A 22,005-nucleotide genomic window follows, 5' to 3' on the forward strand; every position below is an offset into this window, starting at 1 on the left:
AGAGAGAGAGAGAGAGAGAGAGAGAGAGAGAGAGAGAGAGAGAGCATGCTGGATTGTTTGGGAGTCCACTGAAACTTACTGACCCCATCTCAGAATGTTTCTAAATACCTAAAATGAAATACACAGGATTATAAAAGAAACCAATTATACTGAAATTCATTTATTGAAGCATTTTATTTTAATTTATTTATTTTTGGCTAGGCAATGGGTTAAGTGACTTGCCCAGGGTCACACAGCTAGTCAGTATTAAGTGTCTGAGGCCGGATTTGAACTCAGGTCCTCCTGACTCCAGGGGCCGGTGTACTGAAGTATTTTAAAAACAAGTGCACACACACCTAAGGACCCCTGTTCTACTATAATGACACACTACACATGTCAAGCGCCGCAGCATCAAAATTTCTCTTACTGTTTCCAGGTGCAATTATGTAGACAGATGACAAAGGGGGTAAAAATAAGGAAATGTGTACTTCAGAGAATTCAAGCTAAAAATGGCTTTAAAAAAAGAGAGATCTTTAAAAAAAAAATCTCATTTGTCCTATACCATGTACCAGAGACTCACAGACAGAACTGAAAGTCCCTTTTTAAAACCTGAGGTATTTCTTTTCTCTGACTACTGACTTCCCTGGCTTCCTTGGAGTCTCAGCTAAAATTCCACTGTCTACAGAAAGCCTTTCCCAATCTCATTTAACACTAAGCCCTTTCCTCTCCAATTTATCTAGCCCATGGCTTGTCCATCCATAGACAATCTTCCTCATTAGACAGGGAGCTCCTAAGAGCAGGGACCATCTACTGCTTTTCTTTCTTTCCCTAGCACTTAAGACAGTGCCTGGCACATAGTAGGTGCTTATAAGTAAATGCTTATTGACCCACTACTGTCTGGAGGAGCTCCACATGGCTTTCAGCTCTAGACTAAATAATAGCTGTTTAAGAACACTGTCATTTACTATTTTAAAATGCAGCTACCAAGCCCCAGGAAATTAACTCAAATCTGCCAATTTTGCCTCTTTTATTTTCTTCCATCCCATGCACTGAAGCAACTTAGAAAAGGTTGAGAGAACATCGATACTCAGCAATGGAACAGACAGACAGATCACAGGCACTCCAATCCCTCTGACAGTGGGAATGCCTGAGAGGGGGCAGACCTTGCAGCCGGGGGCCTCTTGACAACCCCTGAAGACTTCTGCAACTGGGCAGAACTTTTAAAAAATTCCACGTAAGAGTCTCTGCCACAATTCCTTGTTCAGAGGCCTTCCATTTATTATGAAAAACAATTTCTAGGAACAAGCCTTAAATCAAATGTCTAGTTTAATGGGCGCCCAGGAATTCCCATTGACTGGGGATGGTTCACACCTACGCTGGTGCCTCATTCACCCTCATTAATCCACAGGCACATACGGAGACCAAACCATCCAAGACAGCCCTTATTAACTGGGCTTTGTTAACAGTTTCATCCTCTGATGAGTAACCTAACACCAGTAACTACTGACATTTAGGGTTTTAAGGTTTGCAAAGCACTTTACACATACTGTCTCATTTGAGCCTCAAAAGAACAAGGGAGGTGAGCAGGACAGGTCATAAAATGATAGACCTGGAGCTGAAAGGGATCCTACAGGTAACCCTCTAGATATGTAGATGAATGAGGAAACTGAGACCCAGATTCCTCCAAGGTCACCAACGGGGCAAGTCACAGAGCTGGGATTTGAACTCAGGGCTCCTCATCCACTGGGAGGGAGCAAGACTCTAACAGATCTGAATTGTACAACCAATGATCAATTACCTCTAGTATCACATCTGGGTTAGGTTACAGGACCTGTGAAATCTGCAAATAACCCCAACCCTGGCTTAGCTTAGAATCCTGCCTCCTTCAGGCAATCCCTTACCACAGCTGGTCAAACATAACTATACTTACAAAGGATGTCAACCTCTCCCCCCATTTGCCCACTTATCCTCTGGGGTACATTTGTGAAATAGAAAACTTGCCAAAAGAATGATCAGCCAACACTGCTGACTTTTTTCCTCCTCCTTACTTTCCTATTCTTTGTTATAAGGGATGACTCATTGGGTAGGGGGAGTAGAGAGATATATTTGGAAATGAAGGTGATATGAAAGAGGGAGAAAAACAGGGATTACAATCAATTTTTAATAATAATTATTACAACTAGCCTTTATGAAGTGGATGAATTCACTCTTTAAATGCTAAACTTGTACGCATCATTAAATAGGGCTATTTTGCTTTACAGTTCTCTCCAAAGATTTAGGGGTACTTCATGCCTTTATGGCAAAGACACTAATGTTTTTGTCTCTCAGGAAATTATCTACCTACACACCTATGCATAGATACATGCCTATTTACCGTGATATCTTCATACTTTCATCTAGTCCTCCTTCTCTTTCTGTAGGTACACTTATCTGTTTATTTACCTTCTTACTTTCATTTCACACTCTCAAATTCGGATCTCTTTCATCTCTGCAGAAAAGATCACTTCCTAAACCTCAAAAGAACAGTTCACATTGAAATAGTGCCTTCAGGTCTACAAAATGCTCCTTCCCCCCCCCCCCCGAAAAAAAGAGGTCACTTCTTCCTCTTTCCAGATTCAGAAACTAGAGCTCATGGAGGTGACTGGACTTTCGCAGGGTCTTACTTAGAGAGGAAGGACGTGAACGTAGGTGTTCTGACAACAAGATCGCTGCTCTATCCAATGCAACATAGTGATATGCTAATTATGGTAGAATGTCCAAACTTCTATTATAATGTGAGCCTCTTGAGAACAAGGAATGATTTTTGTTGTTGCTATTGTTTTAACTTTTTTTTGGCCTTTCTTTGTATCCCCAACCCTTGGCACAGTGACTAGTGATAGTAACTAATTAATAAATGCTTGTTGACTCTCTGGAACAAAGAGAAAGTCGAGGTGTGGGAGTGAGATAAAGCACTGGGTTCTCATTGACAGTGCATAACTTGAAAGTACATAGTTGTGTTTACCGTCAGAATGTGATTTCCTTGAAGACAAGGATCATGAATCTGTTTTTCTTTGTATGTCCTACGAGGAAAGGAAACGTGCATTTATTAAGGGCCTGGCACTGTGCTAAATACTTTACAAATAATATTACATTTGATGTTCCCAACAACCCTGAGAGGTAGGCACTATTATGATCCCCACTATACAGTTGAGGAAATTGAGGCAGTCAGAAATTAAGAGATCTGCCTAAGGAAGTAAGAAGTATAAAAACAGGGCAGCAGGAGGAGAACAGATATGATCACAGGATGCTCTAAGAGACCTTCGTCTATCTCGTTTTACTGAGAGCTGAAGAAACTGAGACTCATGGAGGGAGATGACCTTCCCAAGACCATTGGAGAAGCCATGTTCAGAATCAGGCCTAGAATGCTGTCTTGCCATTGGCTCACCCCAGGAAGTATATGTTGAGCACAGCTGTCAGAAATGCTTTTCTCATACCACCTGCCTATGTAGCCACTTCTTACATTAAAACCAGATGTGAGTCACAAACAGGTGTCCATGACAACTTCAAGGAAATGATACCTAGTTCCCTGAAAGAAGAGATGGCCCAATGGACTGTCAAACTGCAGCTTTTAAACACACACACACACACACACACACACACACACACACACACACACACACCAGCAAGACTATCATGGACTAGCAATCCATTGACTTCTCAGTTATATTAGGAGGGAAGTCTTGGATCCATTGGTTGAATATCCAGATTGGGGTTAAGTCACTTGGTTTAATCCCATGGAGGAAAAGTATTGAAAGTTGAAAAACGACCCACACACCAAAATCTCCTGTGATATACAATTATATCTTTCAATTAGGTCTATCTACAAGAGCACTGAAGTCATCAACCACAGTGCATGACACTAGGTTGTTGGTTTGTTCACCCACACTGCTGCCTCCTTGACAGATGGAGTCCTGTGAAGGAGATGTTGTCTTGAATTTAAACAGTCATTGATTTTTAACACTGGAAAGGGAGAGAAGTGGGGAGAGAGGGAAAGAAGAATGGGGGAGAGAGAGAGAGAGAGATGTTGGTGCCTTATGGAATAATTTGGAGAGACATTCCATGAGATAAATCTCCTCCAGAGACTAAATATTAATAAAAACTGGGCTTGGCAAAACCCTGAAATAGTTTTAAGGAACTGAGTGAACCTGAAACATGGCTGGGCTCATCCATCTCTCTTTGTTTTGAGGACCATTCTGTTCCACTTCATAACCCGTCTTGTTAGAAGTGCTGGTAAAGACAAGTATGAGGTCAGAGACAGGCCAGGGTGCGCTCTGAAACAAGGAACTCAAAGTGGATGGCTTTCTTTATTTGTAGATCGTTGGGGGTCTGGGTTGTTTGGGGAACATCAATCTATCTCAGAGATGTTCTGATGGCAAAGAGGAGGCTTATTTCAAGAAAACTCACATTGTTCCATGCTTTGATTTTCAGAGAATCCCGGCGCTGGGAGGGCCCCCAAAGGCCAGCTGGTCTAATCTCTTTGAAGCAGAGACAATGACGGTCCTCCAGTCTCTGCTCCAAATGAAGGAGGACTGATTACCTCTAGAAGCACTTTGGATCAGCTCTAATTGTTGGAAGTTTTTCATTATATCAAGCCCAAATTTGCTACACTGGCTACTTTTAAGATCATAGCTTCAGAGCCAGAAGGAATCAAAGGGGTCATCTTGTCCGGGCCTCCTCATTTTACAGATGAGAAAATAAGGTGCAGAGGTTAAGTGAGTAGTTTAGGGTCACAAATGTGCCAGAGGAAGGATTCAAAATCAAGTCATCTTGACTTCGAGCCCAATTCTTTATCCACCCATCTCATTGTTGCTTATTCTGCTCTCAGCAGAATGTCTACTTCTTTGCTTGAAGGTGGCCATCATGGACTCTCTGAGTCTTCTTTGATCCACCTTAAACACCCATAGTCCCTTTAAGTGATGCTCCTTTGGCAAAGACTTAAGGCACTTCGCCATCTTGGGTGGCACCGCTATCTTGGATGCCTTCCTTTCAACACTTTCCAGCTCACTAATGGCCTTCCTACAATGTGGCACAACGAACAGAATCTAAAATTCCAAATGTGATCTGACCAGGGCAGGGTACAGTGGGACCTATTATCTCCTAAACCATGTATATAAGATAGTTTTTAAGTAGAGGTTAAAAAAAAAAAAAGACTCTAAATGTATTTTAAAGCTGGACCAATCTCCAGGAGTACCTGGATTATTAACATGATGTGTTGTAAATTTGCATGGCCAAATGCAGCCTCATTAGGGAATGGAAAAAATGAAGGATTTCTTCCATTGGCTTCTGTAGAAATGGCATGAGGGACGTTTATTAAGTTAAAATTTTAATGAAATGCTGTAACAGTTCTAAAGGGCAGCTGAGCAATTACTGATGACGACTTGGAAAGCCTTTAAAAGACCAATACTGTTTTCATGTGAAGTAATATATAATGTAAATCTGTCTGAACTTTCTTTTTATTCATTGGTCCAAACTGTTTCTATATGTTGTGTTTGAGGGGGCTGAGTAGAGTGTAGCCTGCAAGGGTAATGAAAAATGCAAAAAGGAAAAGAATGGGAGATTTATTGAAATGGAGATTTATTCAAATTTCAGAACCCAGTATAAGGCCCATTGAACACAAGACTATAACTAATAAGTCTTTTATTTTTCTCCTGCCCCATTAGAGAAGAATTTTCCCTTTGGAAAATGTTCATCTAGTGGAAAGACAAGGGCAACTGGAACTGGGGCAATGGAATCCCCTGTCCCCCTGCCATTTCCCGTGTCTGATTCTTTGCAAACTGTGATTCAGTGTCTTATTTGCCCATCTCCTTTTATTCTCTATTGGCTATTTCCTCTCTTGGCTCTTTTTTTTTTTTTCTTTTTAGTGAGGCAATTAGGGTTAAGTAACTTGCAGAGGGTCACATAGCTAGCAAGTGTCAAGTGTCTGAGGCTGGATTTGAACTCAGGTCCTCCTGACTCCAAGGCTGGAGTTCTATCCACTGCGCTGTCTTGACTTTTTTCTATGGACTCAACTCAAATCTATAACCAAAGTCACTCCTAAGACCGTGTGATCTGGGGTATGAAGATGGCGGCCCAAATTAAAATGAAAGAAAGAGTGTTAAGTACCTGCACAGTCTTCTGACCAAAAAGAATTCTTTGTGCATTCTGATCTAGAGAACCACATTCTTCTTTCTAAAAAAATGCGTAACCTATTATTTTCACTTTTTTAGACTGTACCTGGTGGGGAGATGGGAAATTCAGAGCCCTGAACTCACTTTTAATTATTTCCTTGTTTTTTGAAACTTTCCCTGGCATTTTGGTTATATCTATGCTCACAACTGTGTGGAGGGAAGGCCAGAATTTTAGATCAAAGAAAATCAGCCTTGGGATCAAGGGTTGCTATAGCACAACTCTCCAAACATCAATTTGGGGATGTTCAGTTTTCAAATGGGGTTCAAGGAATGTACAATGAAGGCCCTGGGTTAACCTGGGAGTCCATCAACTATTTTAATAGCTTTATTTTTATAACTGGTTTCCTATGTAATCTCATGCATTTAAAAATATTTTTAACAACATTATTTGAGGAGTCCACAGGCTTTGCCAACCAGCCAACAGGGCCTAGGACTGTCCCCTCCCCCCCTAAAAAGGCTAAGAATTCCTAGAGTAGATAAAAGAAAGTCTTCTTTCCTCTCAAACAGGTGAATACCTTGACTGGGGAACTGGCCTACATCCAGCACCCGGCCCAGGACCTCAGTCAGATGAAGAAGGCAGTTAATAATTAATACAATGGACAAAAGGAAGGCAGTACCTTTTGAGAGATATTGAAAAGCTCGGTCTGATTTCCTAATTTAAAAAGCAAAAAAAAAGAAAAAAAACACTGAAGTTATCTGTTACAGCAGACTGGCACAAGGAAATATGCCCAAAGAGAGGCTTTGTCTCCAACCCTGACATTCCAATCCCTATTAACATCCGCCACCATCACGGGAAACAAAGGGACCCAGTGTCAGGAAGGCCCAGGTGGGCCCAGGCCTGACTCTTCCCAGGGTCTGCACATGCAGGAGGGAGGACGTCGATTTGGGAAACCAGCAGGCTCCAGAAGGACAGGTTCTCTGGGAGCAGGTGGATCCTGACACTGAGCTGAAGCAGAGGAATTCTGATCTAAGCAGCACGAGAAGACAAAGGTGAACCCCACTCCCACCCCCACCTCTGCCACGAGGAATGTACAGATAAAAGGAGGAATTCCAAGCACTTTGTGGGCACATTCTTTTTTTATCTGTACCTGCAATTTCATCAGTCTGGGGGGTATCCACTATTCAAACTCCCGCCACAAGTGAGGATCATTTGATCTCAGATTTGTCATCTGAGAGAGATGCCACAGGAGCTAAAATTTTAATGACTTGCTCATTATTACAAAGCTAACACGAGTCAGGGGCAGGATCTGAATGCTTTCATAATCTGACTCAGTGATGGTAAACTGTCAGAGAATTACCCAACTATCACTGTTCATTTCAATAAACCTTTATTAAACACCTACCTTACCACAGGGTCACTGAGTATTAAGAACAAGGAAAGCAGAGGCCATGAGAACAATTCTCTCAATGTACAGATGAGGAAACTGAGGCACAGAAGGGGATGGGTCGTGTAGTGGTGAGAGCGCTGGAATTGAGGACCCGGCTTCAAAGCCTCAGACACTTACAAGGTGTGTGAACCTGGAAAAGCACCTTAACCTCTCCGATCCTCAGTGTCCACTTCTATAAAATGAAGGGGTTGGTGGCACTCAATGTCACTTGGAACTCTAGAAAGATGATCTGAAGATCTTATTTCCAGCTTATTTCATCTCCTTCTTCTTCTGACAGTCTATAGAACCTCGCAGACTCTGTCCTGCAGCACCACCCTGCCTTCCCTCTGGCTCATGCCATCCCTCTCCTCCATCTTTATCTGCTCAGGCCCCACCCAAGAGCCACTTTCTCCAGATCCCCTTGGTGCTCCCTTCTAGACAAAATTTCCTCAAATTTCCCACGTCTCGTTCCTTGAAATTTTCTTTTGCTGTATTCCCTCACCCCTAGTCTCAGTTATTTGTTGACATGTCTTAACCTGAATAAAGGAGGCAAGATAATACCAATTCTTGGACTGAACTATGTTGCAGGTATATGGGTATACATACATACAGGCATTTTTTGATTTTCATAATTCATAATTAAATAGATGCATTAATTCATTTCTTATTTGTGTTGTGTCTTCCACATACGCCAGTGGAGACCTCCATTCCTACGTAGGCTACAAGGGACTAGGGATTGCTTTATTCTTTGTCCTTGCATTGCCAATCGCCTGCAGATCAGCCCACAGGGTCTCCCACAAAAGAGGAATGCAACATTCAATATAATCCAACAATCATTTATATGGGACCTACTATTCGCAAGGTGCTATGCTGGGTGTACAAAGCGATTCATGTAGTTGGACTAGATACCTCTGAAATTGTGGGGTTTTGTTTCTTGTCCCCCAAGTCTGTCAGGTCTGACTGTCCTAGCCCAGCAGCATGAGCATCTTCGAGAGCTGCCATTAGGGTGACGTGGCCTTCTACAAACCCCGCCCTCTCCAGTCAGGCAGAGTGAGTGCCGGGAGATAACAAGAGGCCGGTTGACCGCCAGACTTAACAACTCCAAGCCAAGTGGAGCTATTCCAAGTCAGAAATTACATTTCAGGCCCTTGACCTTTCAGAGAAGGTAGTCAGCCCCAAGGAGAGCACCCAGGTGCTTAAGGGTGGGAATGTGGCAGTTAGCCATTCCAAGGCAGCCAAGAGTGTCCAATAATAAAGTACCCAAGTACTGGAGACAGAATCCTTACTGGACAAGTCAACTCTTACAAAAAACATGGCTAGCACGATTTGGTGGGAATTAGTACCAAGCCCTTCCCTTTCCCCCTTTCCTGCACTTCCCCCAATAAAAACTGCTAGCTATATAAGATGCCTGTCTACGGACAGGGACAAAATCTGAAATTTCACTGCTACCTAATGCTAGCACCTCCCCTGGGATTATCTCTCTTTTATTTGTGTGCACACAGCTTGCATGCTGTCTCCACCATTAAATGATGAGCTCTTTAAAGACGGTTCATTCCCTTTTATTTTAGCCTTAGCACTGAATGCAGTGCCCAGCAGATAGCTCAATACATGCCTCTTGACTTGAAGGGACTCCCAGATGAGGACACTTCCTCTACCAATGAAGGTCTGCATCCTCTCTGCAAAGTATAGTCTTAGAAAGCTTCCAAGAGCACTGAGAAGCTAAATGATTCACCCGGGATCACCCTAGCTCTGAGGGTAACTTTCTAAGCATTAAGGCATTCTGCTTTTCATGACATTTCATCAATACAGGCTGATCTCCCTGAGTTTCTTTCATCACTGGGAATCTGACGGTAGCTCTCAAAATCCAGGCCTACGTGGGGGGAGGTTCCTTGGAGGAGATGCAGTTTACTTTTGCTATTCTTAACTCTCATCTCTATATTAATTGGAGGCTTCTCAGGTTCCAAAGACACCACTCCGGCTTTCTTCAAGGACTGAAATCCTCAGGGATAATGGGGAGGGAGAATATTCTCCCTATTCAGCCTCTATGTCCTCTTGTTGTAAAAATAGGAATGTCCCATGGATGCTAATTTTAAAGTAAATTTCCCATTGTATAAAAATAGTTACACTCCCTCGGACATTAATTTTAAAGTTGGCTTTTGACAAAGTTCGGCTTTCCTGCTTGATTTGGTCTAAAAATCACGCCTCCTTAAAAACATTCCCATCAACCTGAAGGTTGCTCTAGAAGGCTTATTGTTCAGGAACTCACTTATAATGAGCTCAAAAAAGGGATACATTCAGGTGGGGCTTGGCAGTTACTGGAAATAGGACAGAGTCTGATCTAAAAAAAACCCCACAAAACCCCTGTGATTTTGGGCTTGGAAAAGACCATTTTTTGTCCCATTCCATAACCAGGCCCTGGAAATCATGGGAATGAGTGCTTTGGGCTCATCAGGACTTCCAAGAAGCAGAAGTGGTGTCTGCCCATAATAAGAGAGAGCTTAACTCTGCAAGCTTTGATGCACCCCGGGCCAGAAGCCCTTCAGCAGAAAGTCATCCCCATATCTCACTGACCCACTGAGCAGGGAGGCCAACGAGGAAGCGGCATCCACCCAGTCCAAACCAAACTTGAACAGTACCTTCTCTACAATACACTCACCTTATGGGTATCTTTTCGTCAACATCAATCCTCAGTCCTAGGTAGTAAGGAGGTGTGGTGCACAGAACACTGGCCTTAGGAAACACTGAGTTAGAATCTTGTCCCAGATATCCACCAGGTACATGACCAGATGAAAGTCACATAACCACTGTCTGCCTCACTTTCCTCATTTCTAAAAGGGGGCTAATACTGGCACCTAACTTCTAGGGTTGCTGAGAGGGTCAAATCTGTAAAGTCTTTTTCAAAGAATCATGTCCTTCCTATGATAGAAACTACTTTGGCTTTCAATGATAGAATCAAGCAGTGAATTATGTTTGAAATGAAATAGAAATAAATTTCCATTTCTCTAGGTTAGCTCTCCCTCCTGAACTGTCTGGAAGGAATGGCATCTGGTCTGATGAGGTATAAGTATTTGGAGTCATCCATGTGTCCCATCTACTGCTGAAGACTAATAATTTTGGCCTGGACCACATCTGCTGGTTTGGATCACGAGAGGAGAGGGTACATCAAGGCAAAAACCGTCTCTGACATTTTAACTTAGAGAGATCACAGGGAGCAGAAAATTATACAGGGCACGTGACAAAAAAAAAAAAAGACGTAGCCCGATATGAAGTATGAAAAGGAAACAAGGCACTAAAATATTGTTCATGTGCTAAGAAACACGTTGGAGCATGCATGCCAATTCACAACAGAAATTCAGAGTAGAGAAGGGCATTTTTCCACATGAGATTATGGCTTTTAGTCAACGTTTGTGTGCATATGTGACTGCCTATGGTGATGGTGGTGGCAGGAGGCAGGGTGGGTACAACAGAAACCACCATTTATACATATATATCAAAAATAGATATATGCTTTTTTTTTTTTTAGTCTGGACCTATGGATTTCAGGAGGGACAACTCCTGGTGTGAAATTGCCCTCTACCAATCCAGAAGGACAACTAGTCTGCACATGATCATCTCAAAAAAGATTGATACCTTTTTTGTTTTTATATCAATTTCCCATTCCTTTCCTGATTGTCCATCTGAGAGCCTGAGGAAGTCACCTGACACACAGGCAGGTGAAGTGAGTTGTCCAGAGTCACACAGCCTATGGGGCTCCAAGGTGGGACTTCTACTTGAGGTCTTTATTCCAAGGAGAGTCCTTCATTCACTAGGAGAAATCACCTGTCCAAACCTATAGGTCTACTTGTTTGCATCTATCTGGGCACCTACAGTACAGCAAGGATAAATATATGTATACACAGATACTGATATAAAGATATAGGTATAGATGCAGATACCAGTGAAGATGTAGGTATAGGTGTTGGTGTAGACAAAGGCCTAGCTAATACATACCACTGTAGTATCAGTACCTTATTTGCAACGGACATCTTGGAGAGTGGACTGAGACACTAAGTTGTTAATTTATCCGCTCAAGCTCGCCCAGCCTGTATATAAGGGGCAGGATTTGAACCTCAAAGCATCATCTTAGAGGCCAGTTCTTTCTAAAATACACCATGCTGCCCATCCATTCTATGTATAAATCTACTTATCTCTCTATTTCTCTCTATCTTATCCATCTTATCTATCAATCATATCTACTCTTCATATCCATCCATGCATGTATCCATCTATCATATATCTATCCATCCATCTATCAATCATATCAATTTATCTTTCCATCCATCCATCATATATATATCATATCATCTTATCTATCCATATATTATATCCTCCATATCATATTCTGTCATTTATTATATCACCTCTCAATCCATCCATCAACCTATCAATCATATCAATTCATCTATCCATCCATCAATCCATCATATCATTTATGTATATCATCTATCATATCCTTCCATCCATGCATCAATCTATCTTATCATCTATCTATCCATCATATTCATCTATCCATTTATTAATCATATCAATTTATCTATCCATCCATCAACTATGTATTACATCATCTTATCTACCCATATATTATATCACCTATATAATATTATGTCATCTATCATATCATCTATCACATTCATCTATCCATCAATCATATCCATCCATCCATGAATCCATCTATCTCATCACCTACCTATCCATCCATCCATCAATCAATCATATCAATTTAACTATCCATCCATCCATCCATCAACTATGTATCATATCATCTTATCTATCCATATATCAAAATATCCATATTTTGTCATCTATCATAGCATCTATCACATCTATCCATTTATCACATCAATTTATCCATCCATCTATCCATCTATCAACTATGTATTATATCATCTAATCTATCTATATATTATATCATCTATATCATATCATGTCATCTATCATATCATCTATCTCTCCATCATATCATCTACCTCTATCTGTTTTGTGAAAACAACACACATAGAAATGGAACTTTTATTTTAAAAAACAAGTAACCTGTGGGTTTACCTTGGGAGTCAGATTCATTGGACTTGGGGCTACTCCTCGCTCGCCTCTCGGCCTTCTTGATGCCAGGGCCCCCGCCACCACCTCCCCCGCCACCGCTGCTCCCGGCATTGTGACCTTTGCCATAGCCGTTGTAGACAGCTGTGCAGTTGTTCAGGTGGCTTTTGTAGAGAGAGGAAGGGGGGCTGTTGAGACGATTCTGGCGGTCGGTCTGGCGATCCTTCAGTTTTTTGTGCTGGGGCTTGCTGTATTGGTCTTCTCTTGTGATATAGCTGGACATTCCGTATAGTGGTATGATTTCTGCAACAAAGGATGAAAAGTTCCCCGAAATGACCATGGGAGCCTCCCCCAGAGGCCAGGGCTTTTTCCCTCCTCAAATTACCTCCCGGTATTTATTTCAACTCAAGTCAGGCATTTATGAAGCACCCACTGGCTGTAAAGCCCAAGGTTTATCTGTTTGCATGCTGCCTCACTGGAGAAGAATGCAAGTCCCCTGAGGGTAGGAGCTGTTTTCCATTTGAATCTCTAAATCTAGATGCCTAGCTCTGAGGTTAGCGAAGAATAGATACAGAAGAGAACCTGCATTTATTAAGTGTTTACTATGTGCCACGCACTGTTACCAAATGCTACACATACTTAGCTAATATACGTCAAATAAATATCTTGTTTGATCATCACAACCACCATGGGAGGGAGGGGCTATTATCCTCATCTTACAGTTAAGAAAACTAGGGTATGTAGTGTTTTAAGTGACTTGCCCAGGGTCACACAGCTTTGTCTGTGTCTGAGGCCAAATTTGAACTCAGGTCTTCCTGACTTCAGGTCCACTGCTCTATCCACTGTGCAATCTAGCTGACTTGCACATAACAGGTGCCTGAGAAATGTTTGCTGAAATTGAAAATAGCCAAGGATATCGGCACTGGTCCACTCACCTTGCTCTCCATATAGTGTGGGGGGAAGATGGGGCTGGGGAAAAAAGCCGGGTGGCATATCTCCAGGTCCTGTGACAGGTGGATAGAAAGCCGTGTGTGAGTTATGGATAAAGTGAGGGTGATGGGCGAGGTACGGAGGTAAGTGGTGGGTCGGAGAGATGGCTGAGGGGTAGCTTGGGGGGTAACACTCAGGAGACTGGGGCGTGACCACCACTCGGCGGACTCCCGTGTTGTCTTCAATCACCTACAGAGGAATAAAAAAGGAAAAATACATTAGCAAACACTTTGAAGACACACGTTGCCTAAAATCATTCCTTATCTTTTCTTTCCACATAAAAAAATTTAAGTGTATACTCACTATAAACTCGACTATTAAAATAGTAATAAAAACAGCTAACATTTAAATAGCACTTTGAGGTTTCTAAAGATCTTGAAGGATTACCTCACTTGATCCTGGTAAGCTTTGTGAGGTAGGTGTAATCTGCATCTCCATTCTACAGATGAAGAGACTGTCCAGGGTCTCTCTCTCCTCCTTTGCTCCCTCTCTCTCCTTCCCATCCTCTCTCTCCTTCCCTTCTTCCCACCTTCCCTTCTTCTCTTTCTTCTTCCCTCCCTCTTTCTCCTTCCCCCCTCCTCTTTCTCTCTCTCTCTCTCTCCCTCTCTTGTTCCCTCCTTCCTACCCTACCTGCTTCTCCATCCCCTCTCCTCTTTCTGTTCATCTCTCGCACTCTCTCATATATATATATATATATATCCTTCTCTCCCTCTCTCATTCCCTCCCTCTCCCTCCTCTTTCTGTTCATCTCTCTCTCATATATATATATCTATATCTCCTTCTCTCCCTCTCTCATTCCCTCCCTCTCCCTCCTTTTTCTGTTCATCTCTCTTTCTCTCCCTCTCTCCTTCCTATGAAACCATAGGCTTCCTGACTCTGATTACATTACCCTATCATGTCACTTCTAAAAGACACACTAATAACCAGAAGATGTCCTCATGAGCTGCTTTACAGTGAATAATAAAAAGCAGAAAATCTTGTCAGAGAATGATGATTCCACCATGACAGTCTTCTCACCAGCCCCTTTTTTCTTTTTGAGCCACTATAATCTGGTTTACACTTACTGGCATGCTACAAAAGGTCAGCAATAAAGGCCTCAGGACCAGATGCAAATGCCATTTACCAAGTCAACAAGCATTTGTCATGTCTCGTGTGCCCGACTGTCCCATCCTTGAAACTAACTCCCATGTTTCTTGGCTTATGTGATACGTTGCAGCTTTATGGCCCTGCTATCTCTCATTCTGGGCCACTTCTTTCTCCTCCAGCCTCCATGGTTTCTGGGCTTGGTCCTCCTTCCATGTGTCTATCTTCTCTCCTAGATGGTCCCATCCATTCTTGCACCTTCAACTCTTAGAACTAGCCAGGTATTTTCCAAATCCTCACCTCCAATTTCTACTCCAAGCTTCAGTCTACATTTCATATTCACTTGGGTGTCCTGCCATTTGGATGATCCTCTGACTCAACAGATCCTACTGAAAACAACAACCTTTTCTTGACTTGGGTTTGAGGGACAGAGCTCTTTTTCATGACTAATTTATAATGCCAGACGTGCCTCCTCCCCATCCTTAATATGAGGCCATTTTAGGTTTAACGTATTGAAATGAACAACCTGTACACATCTTAGAAGGACGACCGTAGGATAAATCTATTGTCTTTGCTCACCCGTGTGTATTTTGTGTTCCTCAAGTAGAATGCAAATTCCCTGAGGGCTATGCTACCTAATTTTTATTTTTTTATCCTCAACACCAAGTATAAGACCTTTGCCCATCACAAGAAATTCTTCTTGCATAATTGAATGAATGAATTTCGAAATTAGGTTTTAGAATTTATAATAAATAACTTCAGCCCATGGAGAATTAGAGCTGGAGGTAGTGCTTGGGGCACATCATCTAGTCCAACCTACTCTCTTTACAGATGAGAAAACTGAGGCCAAGAGTAGTTTAAGAGACAAAACTAAGGTCCCATAGTTGGTAAGTAGCATAGCTGTAAATTCAATCCTAGGTCATCTGCCTCCACATCCCACGTTCTGTCCAGGGTACTATGCTATCTCCCTTAAGAAGCCTCTATTGAAATAATTACTTAAAAGATTTTTAGAGGAGATGGAGAAAAGGCAAGGATTCTTCTGAGCTCTCCCAAATTTCCTACCAGACAACTTTAAATAGAACCTCAAAACCAATTCTGGAGCAGCAGAATACACAAAGGATGAGGTAAAACACTTTTCCAGCCCAAGACAACTTAGAAGGTCAGCAAGAAAGGTCTATCACACCAGGGTGAGAGTGGAGCACTGTGCAGCACAGCCCAGACCCCAGCAAACCAGGAGCAGGCCTTGGGGCAACTGCATCAGCAGAAGTCCTAGTGGCTTCTGGAGCTCTTAGTCCACAGAGATACTGGGTGGGAAAACCAGTCAAGAGGAAATTACAGGAAACCCTTTGCTGGCAGTGGGTGCAGTATCTGTTATACTGCCCATACTGGGACCCAGGTCACAGTCTCAGGGTGAGGAGGAGCACTAGCACACCAGAAACTGCAGCCACAGTGGAGGAGAGACCTTGGTCATAGTTCCAGGGTAGAAAAGAGTGCTTGTGTGACTGGTTGCAGTGGAAGGGATCCAGTCTTTGCAGGGTATCTGAGGTATGACACTCCAGGTACCCGAATGAAGTTGAGGCCCGTCTCACTATAGGCACGAGAATCTAGCCAGCTTTAGGGGCAGAGTAGGAAAATGTGTCCTTGTGCTTTCCCAGGATGAAAATATTAGGAATAGTGTCTGAAGGGAGCAGTTAAGCTCCCTATCTGGTCTAGGTCTACGATTTTGTGATCTTACGAAATATCCTGACACCCATTCATTCTCTGAAACAACATTTATTAAATTCCTGCTCTACACAGAAAAAAAAGAAAGAAAAGAGTGCTTGTGGTCACTCACAAAACAGAGAGCACAGACCAGGAGAACAGTGACCACACCTCTCCTCAGCTCACACTAACTTGGAAGAACTGAAAACTTACAGACCCCTAGAACTAGCTCTGAAAATAGCCGCCCCAAAAAATGAAAAACAAAAACAATCCCCCCCAAAAGCCTGAAGTTTGGGATAAGTGTCCCCTCCACCACCAGGGTAAGAGGCCAACTTTAATGTAAAGTTAAAAGTCAAGAAACAGACTGGGAAAATAAGCAAACAACAGAAAAAGCACCTGACAATATAAAGTTACTATGGTTACAGGGAAGAGCAAAACACAAATCTAGAAGACGACAACAAAGTAAAAAATGCTACATGCAAAGCCTCAAAGAAAAATGTGAATTGGTCTCAGGCCTGAAGAAGAATTCCTGGAAGAGCTCAAAAAGAATTATATAAATCAAATAAGGGAAATAGAGGGAAAACTGGAAAGAGGAAAGAGAGTGATGCTACAAAATCATGAAAAAAAAAGTCAACATCTTGGTAAAGGAGGCACAAAAAATACTGAAGAAAATAATACCTTATAAGACAAAACAAACAAACAAACAAAAAACCCAGAATAAGCCCAAAAGTAAAAGAGGCACAAAAATCCACTATAAGAGAAGAACTCCTTAAAAAGCAGAATTAGCCACATGAATAAAAGATGTACAAAAATTCACTGAAATTGAGGGGATGCCATCAATTGGGAAATAGCTGAAGAAGTTGTGGTATGTGATTGTGATGGAATCTATTGTGCTATAAGAAATGACAAGCAGGATGCTCTCAGAAAAACCTGGAAAGACTTACACGAACTGATACAAAGTGAAATGAGCAAAACCAGGAGAACAATGGACACAGTAACAACAATATTATATGATGATCAACTGTGAATGACTTAGCTGTTCTCAGCAATACATGATCTAAGACAATTCTGAAAGACTCATGATGAAAAATACTATCCACATCCGAAGAAAAAAAGATAGAATCTGAATGCAGATCAAAGTATCCTTTTTTTTTTTACTTTTTTTTTTTTTGGTCTGTGTCTTATTTCACAACATGACTAATATGGAACTATGTTTTACAAGACTATACATGTATAACTTATATCAAATTGTTTGCATTCTAAATGAGGGGAATGGGGAGGGAGAGAGGGAGAGAATTTGGAACTCAAAATTATAAAAAATGAATGTCAAAAATTGTTTTTACATGTAATCGGGGAAAAATTAAATATCAAATAAATTGAATGAACATATTCATGTGTGTGTGTGTGTGTGTGTGTATGTGTGTGTGTGTATTTGGCCACAGTTTATCAAAGAGGAAGAGGGAAAGCCCTACCTTTTCAAATAAGGCTTTCCCTTTTTTTTTCCCTCCTGTAAAGTCCTCTTTTCTGTCCTCCTGATTGAACAATTCCACTCCAGCCCTAGATATATCTCCCCAGAAAAAACATGAGATCAAGCGACAAGCAGGGAGCCTGCTTGGTTTGAACCTAAGAGAAATATTATCTGGGCACAATTTTGTAATGAGATGCCAACTCTACTTATCTTTTGCCTAGATTGGGCTCTAAAGTGACAGGCACTTGTAGCGTTAATACTTTCATCAGCAAAGGAAAAAAAGATCTTTTCATCTTCAAAATTTAATTAAGCAAAGGCTTGAAAGACATCTTAGAATCGCCTACACAAGAATGACTTCTAATTTTAGGATAAAAATAGAACTTTTCATTCGTCTGGGCATCGGAACATGTGTTTACTGGTATTGTTAGGCTGTCTCTTTCTAGAACCCAGGGCAGAACTTGGGCACTGAGAAGGGGAAAGAACAGCACAACCTTTAATGACTTTGAAGAGCCACACATATTGAGTCAATGGAGCAGGTAGGAGGAAGATGGAGACTCCCTTTATTTAAATGTTGGTACAGCTGTTGCATAATCCATGGCAGAGACAGATCAGAAAGCTCGTCAAAGATGTGGGGACCAGCCTGTAGCACTTTGGGAATATCAAACAGGGTTGATAATGTCACAGGAAATAAATTAATACTAGGAGAAAGGGCTGTGCCAGTGAGAAGGCTGAAAAGCACCTTCTCAACCCACATGTCCTGTAGGCTGGGAGGATACAGGGGAAACTTGACAGTAGTTGAGAGCATCATAGATTTAGAGCAGGAAAGGAGTCTCTATTTTACAGATGAGGAAACTGAGGCCCAGAGATAGGAAAAAAAAAAAAGACTTGCTGAGGGTCCTGCTGGCTGTAATGGAGCCAGAAAGAATAACCGTGGCAAAGTTGAAAACAGTCTGAGGCTCTCAGTTCAAATCCTGCTTCTGACATAATTTGTCATTTATAAGCTTCTGAAGCTTTGTGCAAATTGAGGAATTGAGATCAATCAAGTGAGAAACAAACCAATCTCTCAGGACCTGTTTGACCTGTATAAGAGGAAGGCATTGGACTAGAATAATCCCTTGCAGATCTGTATACATTCTTTGTTTTTGTAACCCTAGTGCCTGGGACAGTGCTTGGCACAGAGGATGTCCTGGATACTCAGTGACTGAGGGATGATTCTACTCTTAGGGCTTTGTAGTCGGAAACCATCCGTGTGAAAGGGACCAGACTTTGCAAGCTGTGTCTGAGTCACTGAATCGGCTTCTATACGGCCCTGACTTTCAGCAATCACAGCCAGACATTCTTGGGATTGTTCTTCTACCATAATCGTACTGCTGGAAAAGACCACAGACCTGGCCCAATGTTCTTAATTTGCAGGTGAAAAAACTGAGTCTCAAAGCTCTGTGTTGGCGTAACTTGGTCCCAGTTTGAAACTTTGCAACTTACTCAAGGAATTTGTTGTACTTAATTTAACGCTAAAAGTTTTATGGCAGCTTTTGATAGAAAGCGTTAAAGTTCTGACTTGACTTTTATGAGAACACCCACTAACAGTGCAAGTGGTTATTAGTTAAATGTCTACATGGGTCCCTTCTAAGAAAAAAAGGAGGGGTATTTTCATTGATAATTTTTCTCTTTACACTGCTAGATTTCATCTGGTGTCTGCACCCCTCCCCCCCCAGAAAGTAATTATTTATAAAAAAGAATTGGAAAAAAAAAAGAAAAATGATGATAAAAAATTACAAAATCGATCGATGCACTGAAAAAAAAATTGGCATTATGTGTAACATTTCCTGCCTATGAAGGCACTTCCTCCACACCTCTACAAAGGCGACTAGGGATGTGGTTTCACTATCCCTTCATTGGGGCTAAGCTTGGTCTTTCTAATTCCATAAGATTCCATTTAGGTTGTTCTGTGGTTGTAGTCCTTTCAATGTCCACTGTTGCAGTAAGTGTACATTGTTCTTCTGCCTCTGCTACCTTTGCTTTGCATCAATTCAGAGAAGTCTTCCAAGGCTTCTCTGTACTCATCATTTCTGAAAGCACAGTATTATTCCATTGTATCATAAGGGTTCTTTAATGACTAAAATGCTTTTACACATAATTTTTCATTAAATATTTCAGAAAAGACGATTGGGGAGGTGGTGATGGAAGGCCTGAGTTCAAATTATGCCTCAGACAAGTCACTTGATCTCTCTCACTTTTCACCCTCTATATTGTAAACCTGTTGAGGGCAAGGACAGCCTTTCTTTCTTTCTTTTTTTTTTTAAACTGTATTCTCATTGCTTAGCATAGTGCCTGGTACTCAATAGATATTGATTGGATTAGATTGGACCTCAACTTTCCTCATCTGTGAAATGGGGAGAAAAATAGCACCCATGTCATTGAGAGGATCAAATGAGATCACATGGGTAAAGTGTTATATAAATTATATATTACTTATATAAATTATGTTATATAAATTATAATTACTATTACTGATAAAGAGTAGTTGCAAGGCACCATGGCTTGGCCATAACCATACAGAGAGGTGACTTCAGTATGAAGGCTCTCAACCCTAGGATACAACCTCCTGCAATGAAACACAGCTCATTCTCCAGAGCTAGTGATCCCAGAGCTGCAGGACAGATATGATCACTGATCAGTACCTGACTGAGGGTGCTGAGTTGGGTCTGGAGGCTGCAGTGGCTAGGGCACAGAGCAGAGAGGACAGGGAAATCCCAGGATCAGCTGGGGGGCTGTCAAATTTATCACCTGTAAAAATGCCACTGGCAAATGTGGCAAGTGCCTTCATTGTCAATGACCATCTTTTTCCTGTATTAGCTGATAATCAGCTGAGATTTAGATTATGGTACCAGACAGACTCAGAGGGAGAAAGAAGAGTGGGTTAACAGGTTGGAAACTAGTCCTGGAAGGGTCGACTCCTTGTCATTTTATGGATGAGGAAGCTAAAACCCAAAAGGGTGACATTTTATGACCAAGATCGCACTAGTAGCAAGCAGAGGAGCCAGGACTCAAAGCCTTGACAATCATCACTTAAATATATCTATTTACAATCTTAAATTTTCAACCTAAAGCCAGGGCAAACAAAATCTCTAAGTCAAACACTTCTGGTCAAACATTTTTCCCATCCAGTACTGACGTCAATGGGCTTTCATTCAAAACTCTGTATTAATCAATCAATGAGTTTTTATTAAATGTCTTTAATGTACCAGACTGTGTGAGGCACTGTGAAGACAAATAATTAATCTCAGAAAAATGGTTCAAGGAGTGGTTTCTGTGTTGCCTAGGGGAATAGAGGGAGGCAAAGAAGGAAATCAGTGACCATTTCCAAGCATATTAGGGGATAGGACATGAGGGATGGAGGGCAGCTGTCTGAGCTTTCCTGAAGTTAGGACATAAGAAAACGGGCTTATTTCAGAGGGGTGGGGGATTTAGGCCAGACATCAGAATTTCCTGCCTGAAGCAGACTGGAGACACTGGAATGTGCTCGGTTCCACTGGAGATTAAGAAGAGGATGGATCAAAGACAGTGGATCTCGCAGATGAGTTGTCCAGATTCCTCTCAGCCCAATGTTTATATGGCGGGGTAACTCAAGTGAGCTTACTCATCTCTTAAAGACAATGATGGTCCACTTAGAAAAGACACCCTCCAACAACTTTTATGCTATCACTTCCCAAATGTGGTCAACACTTGTAGAGAATGTGACATTAACAAAGTGCATCTAGGATTGGCCCTGCAAACCTCATTCCCGGGCTGCCATCATGAACCACATCCCCAGAGCCTCTCTCTAGCTTGGGTTCTCTATGAGTCTCTGCCAAAGTGGGAAACCCAATGAAGTCTACAGCCGTCTCCTACCATAAACACCTAAATGACCTTCTTTGGATACATGAGGAAAAGAAAGTCAGTCTGGCGAATAAAGAGAACACAGGATGAGGTCAAGTCCTCATCACCCCACTTTGTTTCTTACTCAATTCAATGAGTGCTATGGACTTAGTATTCTTGCTGTCTCCTGAACGCTTTTAGAGAAGTAAAGAGCTGAGACGTGGAGCTGGTGACAGCTCTGAGCAACAGTTAACAAGTAAAACATGGTAAGATACAA

General features: G+C 41.7%; 1 protein-coding gene across 1 annotated transcript in view; it reads right to left on the reverse strand.

Annotated features, from left to right (window-relative positions):
* FNDC3B (fibronectin type III domain containing 3B) overlaps positions 1-22,005 on the reverse strand; it is a 396,339-nt gene that overhangs the window by 135,486 nt on the left and 238,848 nt on the right. The window contains exons 5-6 of the mRNA XM_027875752.1: positions 13,564-13,807; positions 12,635-12,931 (exon numbers count right to left, since the gene is read on the reverse strand). Coding sequence (XP_027731553.1) covers positions 12,635-12,931; positions 13,564-13,807 — 541 coding nt within the window. The remainder of the gene's footprint in view (positions 1-12,634; positions 12,932-13,563; positions 13,808-22,005) is intronic.

The sequence above is a fragment of the Vombatus ursinus genome, unplaced genomic scaffold, assembly GCF_900497805.2.
Source record: "Vombatus ursinus unplaced genomic scaffold, bare-nosed wombat genome assembly UNPS02014810.1, whole genome shotgun sequence".
Taxonomy (NCBI): domain Eukaryota; kingdom Metazoa; phylum Chordata; class Mammalia; order Diprotodontia; family Vombatidae; genus Vombatus; species Vombatus ursinus.